This window comes from Helianthus annuus, chromosome 1 (assembly GCF_002127325.2).
Source record: "Helianthus annuus cultivar XRQ/B chromosome 1, HanXRQr2.0-SUNRISE, whole genome shotgun sequence".
Classification (NCBI taxonomy): domain Eukaryota; kingdom Viridiplantae; phylum Streptophyta; class Magnoliopsida; order Asterales; family Asteraceae; genus Helianthus; species Helianthus annuus.
This window is the reverse complement of record NC_035433.2, coordinates 81,498,926-81,508,042: the sequence shown is the minus strand read 5'-3', so window position 1 is coordinate 81,508,042 and position 9,117 is coordinate 81,498,926. Positions and strand designations below refer to the sequence as shown.

General features: G+C 34.9%; 1 protein-coding gene across 1 annotated transcript; it reads left to right on the top strand.

Annotated features, from left to right (window-relative positions):
* The first annotated feature begins 3,132 nt into the window (after positions 1 to 3,132).
* On the top strand, positions 3,133 to 8,317 carry LOC110870314 (glyoxylate/succinic semialdehyde reductase 1). The gene is made up of 8 exons (XM_022119505.2): positions 3,133 to 3,431; positions 4,615 to 4,725; positions 4,860 to 4,961; positions 5,942 to 6,043; positions 6,253 to 6,368; positions 6,657 to 6,735; positions 7,671 to 7,841; positions 7,998 to 8,317. Exons 1-8 carry the CDS (start codon positions 3,324 to 3,326, stop codon positions 8,088 to 8,090), a joined length of 882 nt encoding a protein of 293 aa, XP_021975197.1. The 5' UTR covers positions 3,133 to 3,323; the 3' UTR covers positions 8,091 to 8,317.
* Positions 8,318 to 9,117: the final 800 nt, after the last annotated feature.

Here is a 9,117-nt window from a genome sequence, read left to right as displayed (position 1 = left end):
TATTATATTACATCAGTGGGTAAAAGTTTGGTATCAAAAATTGGGTTTAGATAGGCTATATGCTAATCATACGGTTTATTTACTAAAAAGCTTCTTAATTACGCTAATGAGCATAACTCCTAATCTAGACCTCAAACTGATGTGAAATTTTATGGACATGTTTATAAATCAGTAATAAAGGTTTTAGTCCTTTCACATCTTCAAAAATCTTGTTTTAACATCAAAGGGCATTATGGTCACATTTAGGCATTATGGAAACATGCAATGATCTTTAATTCTAAAGAACCAAGTAGTATAACTTTGGGAGGTTATACTACCATATAACATGGTCACAAGGGACCCTAAGGCATAAATAAACTCAAGCTAATTCGGGTCAGAACTGAGAGTCAAAGTAAAGGTCAAACTTTGCGACTTTCGGTTGTGAACCGAGCCTATACTTAGAATTGTCGGGTTGAACATGCTTAGACATGTTCAACTAATATTTACCAAGTCATTAAAGTGACAAAACTGATTTTATAGCTTTTATATTACTAGTTATGAATTTTATTTAAAAACAAACCCGTTTGACTTTTATTTTAATTAGTTTGACCCGACAATTAACTATGCATACGTGGTAATTAGGAGGTGCCCTTTAGAGGGTTAAACACCTACCTAATTACGGTCACGTAGCCATGTTCGACGCGAACAATGGCTCAACCGAATAAAAGTCAAAGTGTTTATCGATAACGCTTTACTTTTCGGTTTAAAACGCTAAACAATTAAACTAAGCATGAAGGAATCACTTACAAAAGTCCAAAGGACTGAAAGAGGTTCTCAAGAAGCTCAAGACCCTCAAAGAATGCAGAGAAATCAGAAAGGAATGAATGGTGCAAGTGAAACCCAAAACAAGGGGGTATATATAGGTTTTTGAGAACCGTTAGGATCTTTCCTCGTAAACCGTGATCAAATCTGAGCCATACACCGATTACCCATAGTTTACAAAACAATGGGCAGCCCCTAGATTCAAGGATTGAGAGACAAGAGCAAAACCAAAGCTGGTTTTCAAAAATCTGGTTGCTGGAACCCCTATACGGACCGTAAGGTCCTTCATACGGTCCGTAAGGACCTGTACAGCACATGGTCATTTTCAGAACTTGTCACATTTGGCCCCTGCACTTGATAATTGCCATTCCCGACACATTTGAGGCCCGTTAAACCATTTTTAAGGCTCTACAATGATGCCTAAGCATGGGGAACATGAAACATGCTCAAAAATATGCCGGATTTCGGTTCGTTTGGTCGTACGGTCCCGTTGTTTGGCTAATTACGACGAAACACGGACGGACGCTAACAACGATCCAAATTACGCGACGAATGGAATTTTATCAAGCCAAGCACTAAAATAAAATCTTTTAGTGCTTACATAAATTTTTGGGTGTCCGGGGATATTCAGAATGCAAGATATGGGCGAAAATGCAAACTTGTGCACTTTTTGACACTTTTAGTCCCTGCATGACATAAAAGTTTATTTTTGCGCACCAAACACCTCTAAGCCTACATCTAAGCTATATATAAGGTTAAATAGAGTATGCTAAACTCATGGTCATATTCCGGAAGGTCCGATACCTTACGAATTGACATACTTTTGCAGATTGACGCTTTTAACCCCTCGCATACGAATATTGTCATAACTTTCTCATACTTTATCGAAACCTTGTGAAATTTTTATCACACATTTTTGTGAGTATAATTAACCATTACAAAGCTTTGGGTTTGCTAAAAGATCACTCAGAGGTATACTTTAAACATGTTGTCACATTTAGCCCCTGTAGTTTGTAATTCCTCACTTTCTTTCACAATTAGCTTCGTATGATCAATGATTTATTCGTTTAAGGGTATAAACATCATGTAGGGTTATTGAAAGATATATTTATTCATTTTTGACATTTTGAATCCTTTTACACACATAGATTTCTCGTTTGTCAACTTTAGTTCTTCTAAATCAATCCTTTGCACGTTTTAAGTCCATGACACGTGTCGACACATTATTGGACATAAATTTTCGAGGTGTTACAATCATCCACTTTATAAGTCACACATTGTTTAATAACTTCAAACATAGTAGAATAATCATCATTAACAGTTTCATTTAACCATTAAAGACTACCATTAATAAGTAAAACACGGTTTAATAAGCATCAAGAATAATTTAATAAGCATCCTAATGAACATCACAAAAGGGTAAATCCTGATCATAAACTTCAAAAACCCAAAAATGATCAGGATCAGTCCAAAATCAAACCTTTAAAGTGTTATACTTATCCTAATAGTTAGATATAATATGTACAACAAACCAACCCCGTCATCATCGTCGCCGGCTGAAACAAAGCTCAATCCTGAACCCCCTTCCAGTCCTCAACAGAACCCGGTATTGGATCCGGATTGTGCGTCGGGTCACCTGAACGCAAATTCCAACTAGAATTCGATGAAAACCGACCCACATTTCAGATTATATACATGGCACGCATAACAAAATCAACGAATTTAAGTAAAATTTACACAATGTCATACCAACAACGTGGATTGTCATCAAGATTATTGTGTATTGCCTCATGTTTTCAACGATCGGAGTTGTCTGTGTGATTCGCCGGAAAATCGCTATTCACCAGAGGGTTTTGGAGGAGTGAGGGGGTGATTTGGTGCTTCTTTGGGAAGCTAGAGGGTTAAATGGTGTGAAAAGGTCAGTTTTTGGTGAAATGACCAAACTGCCCTTCACGTCGTTAAGTAATCTAACGGTCAACTAACGAAAGTTAGTGCTAGGGTTTTAATTGTGAGTAATTGAATAAATCAGGGACTGGAGTGTTGAATTTTTTTAAATGAGCACTGAACCCAAGATTGGGTGTAAATCTCAAGGACTGAAATTATACTTTACTCTAAAAAATATACAAAATATTTCTTGGTAAGTAAGACTATTAATAAGCCCAATTAGCCCAAGTTTACTAAGTAATGGGTCATGGCTAGGCCCAACAAATTAATAGACATGTGCACACACTCTATAGTATCTTCAAGGACTCCAGAATTATGGGAAAACCTAAAAAAGCCCAAAGAAAAGTGGACCAATAATCATCAAGAATAAATAAAAAAATAACAAGACAGAAAATGAGTGGAAGATAGCAACGATTGCAATCGACAAGAAAATACATTTTCTAAACACCATTGCAGTCAGTGAGAGCCATAAAGCATCAAACTTTACTATCTTTGATCATTTATATATACATATATCCAATCTTTAGTGAAGGGTCTTAAAGATCATCAGTATACCCAGTTGATCAAGCATAAAGATCATGGAGGAAATTGGGTTTTTGGGGATGGGGATAATGGGGAAAGCTATGGCTATGAACTTGCTTCGTCATGGGTTTAAGGTTTCTGTTTGGAACCGTACTCTTTCAAAGGTATTTGTTTTGGGTTATTTAGTGTTATTGGTTGTTGAATTTGTGTTTGATTGGTGGGTGATTTTTGAATCTTTGGTGATTGATTGTTTGGTTGATGTTGGATTTTATTGGTTTAGGGTTTTGTTTTTATAAGTTGATATGGATTTTTGGTGCATTTGAGGCTCTATGTTGATTGGTTTTGGTGTACCATGTTCTTGTTTTGGATATCTGGTTTTGATTTTGAATATTTGTTAAGACTTTGAATATCGATGTTTGGATTTTTTTTTTTTTTTTTTTTTTTTGAATCTTGGTAATTTTGTTAATTTGAGGTTAAAGGGGGTGTTTGGATATGCCACATGAAAGTGATTATTTGAATATCAGAAATTATAATCATTTTTGATATTCTCTTGATTGGAAGTCAGTGAGATATATTTTTATTGAGTTAAATGCCATTTTACGCCATCTGGTTTGGGCCGTTTTGTCAGTTTAGTCCAAAGTTTTCATTTTTCTCATGTGGGTCAAAAAAGGTTTCACCGTCGCCATTTTAGTCATCCATTTTTCTGTAAATCAGAAGGGCAATTCGGTCATTTTATATGTAATTATGTTAACTAGAAAGGCAATTCAGCCATATAAAATGACCAAATCGCCCTTCTCGTTAACAGAAATAATGGATGAAGTTAACCCAGTGGACTAAAATGGCAACAGTGAAACCTTTTTGGACCCACAGGCGAAAAATAAAACCTTTGGACTAAACTGGCAAAATGGCCCAAACCACAGGGACTAAAATGGCATTTAACTCTATTTTCATTTGTACATAAGTTTTTGCAGCATTTCCATTCTTCAAAATAAGATGAAAATTAGAATAATAAATGTAGAAATTATGTTTTATGAGGATTGATATATTTCCTGTTAGTATAAAATTTTAATCATGTTATTTTCTTTGTTTTTATCGACCGTTTAATCTATAATATATCAGTTTGTCTTGTATAAACACTGAAATTGTAATTGTCGGCATAACTCATAAGCTAGTCGTTTTCTGTTAATCTGAAACTTAAACTTATGTTTTGGTTGGGTAACCAGGAAAGTGAAGTAATATGATTAAATTCGAATATATAACAAACTGATATATTAAACACTAAATGGTTGATGAATGGAATAACTATTTATATATTCTCTTTTTTTTTTTTTTTTTTTTTTTTTGCAGTGTGATGAGCTAAAAGAGCATGGTGCTTCTGTTGGTGAAAGTCCGGCAGCAGTAATTAAGAAATGCAAATACACTATCGGGATGTTATCAGATCCAGCTGCAGCTCTCTCTGTTAGTATAAATAATACTTTTGTAGATCCTTTACTGTTTAGTGAATTAATTGTCAAACACTACGTTTGTGACTATCGGTCTCATCTAGGGAATACATGGTATAATAAACTATTTATATCATATTTGTTTTTTAGGTGGTATTTGATAAAGACGGGATTCTTGAGGAAATTTGCAGTGGGAAAGGTTACATTGACATGTCAACAGTCGATGCTGAAACTTCCTCGAAAATTAGCGAGGTTTAAGTTGCATTTTTCTTTCTCTAATAAGCGGTTTCATTATTGTTTGATCTCTAATGGAACATTCCAAATGATTGCCGTTTTTTAGAAATATTTTTATCTTTAACGTATCAAAGGGTTGATAATTGATTTTGTGATAGAGAGACGACGTTAACACCACGAACTTCACTAAATACACCACCGTTTACAACACATTTTGTACAAGTATGTATAAAGTGAATTGTGGTGTACATAGTAATTTAGTGGTGTATAAATCACCTTCCTTCAGGGTATACTTAAAATTTTGAATGGGATTAAACTGAAAAATGAAAACAGGTTTAAAGAGCTAAGTCACCCAAAAAATATTAATTTTAGAGTAAAATGCCATTTTCGTCCATAAGGTTTTGCAAATTTTGCGACTTTCGTCCAAAGGATTGTTTTTCGCGTCTGGATCCAAAAGATTTGAAATTGTTATTTTCATCCGGCTAGTTAACTCCATCCATTTTTCTTTCTTATGTCAGGGGTATTTCTGTCTTTTTTGTTAACTTAAAGGGCAATATGGTTTAACGGATTCGGTCATGGTATTTTAAATGGTTGTACATAAAGTGAAAAAGACCGAGTTTCCCGTTAAGTTAACAAAAAAGACGAAAATACCCCTGACTTAAAGGAGAAAATTGGATGGAGTTAATGAGCCAGATAAAAATGGCTAGATTTCAAACCTTTTGGACCCAGATACGGAAAAACAAACCTCAAGGACGAAAATGGCATTTTACTCTTAATTTTATTTTAAAAATTAGATAACCAGTGTAATGGTATAGCCGTTTGAATTATATACCAAAAAAGTTAATTATCTGAAAATTTCAAAAAGACAAAAAAAAAATATACAGGGCCTGTCGTAATATCTGTTTTGAAACCAGCCCATTTTAACCCAAACCACCTGCATTGACCCGCTGGGCCAGCCCAGTTTGCCACCTTTAATCTATGGTTTTTTGTATTTTCAGGCAGTAAAAAAGAAGGGAGGGTCTTTTCTTGAAGCTCCGGTCTCAGGTAGCAAAAAGCCAGCTGAAGACGGACAATTAGTAATCCTTTCTGCTGGGGACAAAGTAAGTTTTAGGATGAGCCGAAACAGGCCAGGTTGACTCTTTATCATATTTTTTTTTTTTTTTTCGTTTATGAATCTTGTAAATAGTAAATATATAAAAGGTGATTATCGAAACTATAACCAAAAACAATGGTCCAGTTTTTCTAATACAAAAATTTAGATTGGTATGCTTTAAAGTTTTATTTTCATTCTGTACGCGTGTGGTTATAGGGACTGTATGATGCAATTCTTCCTGCATTTGACGTTTTGGGGAAGAAGTCGTTTTTCTTGGGAGAGGTTGGAAACGGAGCAAAAATGAAACTGGTTGTCAACATGATTATGGGCAGGTATGCATTTTCATCGAGAAACTTTTTTTAAGTCAGGATTTATTCTTTCTAATCTTCGTATGTTTTTGTCATTTTCTGATACTCCATTTTCATTTTGTGGCTTCCATTTGCATGATGCGACATAAATGAAGATGGGCTAGTAAAATTGTCTTTTAAGAACTTATAAGTCTCTAACCATGTAAAATTACCTAACTATCCCTAGATTTTAATCGACTGGTTATACATCCGGTTCTGTTTCTTCATATGAAAGTGCTAATTTATATCTGTTGGTTCGGTGTTTTTGTGCAGCATGATGAACGCCTTCTCAGAGGGACTTGTGCTTGCTGACAAAAGTGGACTTAGCCCCAATACACTTCTGGATGTCTTGGTAAGATAACAAAATTGTATTTTTAGTTTGATAAAGAAAAGCTTTAATTCTTTAATAAACAAAAATGTTTACTATTAAAAATATTTATTTGAAGAAAACAAAAGTTTTTAAAATATTCAGAAAAGAAGTGCACAGTTTTATATGAAAAATAGTTTAAGTTGGTACTAGGGCTGTTCATGAGCTCGATTATAAACCAAGCTGCAAATCTAAGCTCGGGCTCGGCTTGGTTTTTAACCGAGTTGGGGCTTGGTTTGGCTTGAATTCAAAAAGGAAAATTAATACATAGCTCTGAAAGTTCAATAGTCTAAAATATTATTCGATAGTTTAAAAGAGAATATCCAAAATGAGTTCAGCCATATACGTTACAAGCGAAAATCAAGTTCAACAACACAAAATAAGTTTCAAATTTCAACGAAATACAAATTAGCATGGTAATCCACCTTCAAATATGCCATAGATGTACAACTACACTCATAAATACATGTAAATAATAATCGGTTTTTTGTAATATATTATCAAGTATATAAAAATAAATTACATTAAAAGTAAAATAAGCCGAGCTGAGCTAAAAAGCGAGCCATATCGAGCGAGCTTTTTGGACAGCCCTAGTTGGTATATTTTGTTGCTAATAAGTCAAACAATTTAAAGCAGCAAGTGAGGGTATTCAACTGCCAACTATGCAAGTATATATTCTTAAATTGCTATTTTGATGATAATATTTTTAAATTGATAACTTTTAAAATGGGCCATTTTGACCCGAGCTCGTTTTGAGTAAAACGTGTTTTGACTCTGACCCAGTTTGTTCTGTTACCCGAAGGCCGAACTGAGCCATTCGTTTTAAAGTATTTGTGATCATTTCTAAGATATTCATTACAAAAGAAGTTTAAAACACTGAACCGCTTATATAGAATTTTTGGTAAATGAAATTGTTGCAGGATCTTGGTGCAATTGCTAACCCTATGTTCAAAATGAAAGGGCCGTCAATGATCCAAAACAGTTACAGCCCTGCGTTTCCGTTAAAACATCAACAAAAGGACATGAGACTGGCTCTTGCTCTTGGTGACGAGAATGCCGTATCAATGCCAGTGGCAGCCGCCGCCAATGAGGTAACCTTTTATCAAACGTACTAAAAATGTTTTTTCACATGTACTAAAAAAGACGTTTTTTTATGTTACCCAACCTGACCCGACTTGTAGATGATTTTTGATGTTTTATGAACTTTAAATTGTTTTTAATTATTTATTACTATTACTAAAATGCAGGCATTTAAGAAGGCTAGAAGCACTGGACTAGGAGATCTTGATTTTTCGGCTGTTTATGAGATCTTCAAGGGGACTGAACCCTCCTCGGCTTGACGGTCTAGATCGTGAAGGAAGTTGGCTCTTTTTACAGACTGCAAATCAAGCATTCTTCCTTTCATTAATTCCGACGTGTTTTGTTTGGATGACGAAGGACACTCGTACTTTGTTTTATTTTGATTATGGTTGTATATTTGGATCAATTAAAACAGAATCCACAAATGCTTTATTATCAATAGAACAAGTAAGAGACAACATGCATCTTCTTAACTGCTGTCTTTTTTATCATTACATGTTCACTCACCCACACACACACACAATCTCTCTTGCAAAGAGGTCTTAGTTGCCTTTGAGGCCTGCTCACCTTTATACAATAATTATAATCTTTGTTAATTTGTGAGGATGGGTCTTTATATTGGTATACCACCCCAAACAATGGAGGCGGTACGGGCCACACATAATGTAACAAGATCCGGGTCGTATGGGTCATATCACTGTCACAACTCACAACAGTAATTTCTTTGTCCCGTTGTACTTTCATGCAGGTCACATATGATGTGGGCGAAACCTCGTATATGGGTTGTATAGCCAACTTAACGTTCTCATATGACACAAAATCGTCTTGTTATGTTGCCCTGTATGAGGGATAGTGTCCGGTTAACATAAGAGTGGTGTACTGATATTAGCCGCCAAAAATATTCATAAAAACAACAATAACAATCATACCTCTTTCCCAAGAGATATAGAGGTTGCTTACAAGGAGACAACTCCAAAAGCCCTATCATGACATGAACAATATAGAGTCTAAACAACAAAAGGATCAAGTAATTTTGATAATTTGATAATATAGCGCTAGTAAAAGAGGAATAATAGCAGTGACGGTCTGACGGATCTTAAACTTTTGAATAGGGGACCAAAAGTTTTAAAGAAAAAAATGTGGGAGGGACCCCCTAACCCCAACCCGCCCCTGAATAATACACGTAGCATCATGGATACATGAAACCAAGAAGAATGTAACATGCCTCAGCCACCATAAAATATAATTCATTTGGTTTACGTAACAAGTTGCAATAAAATGTACATA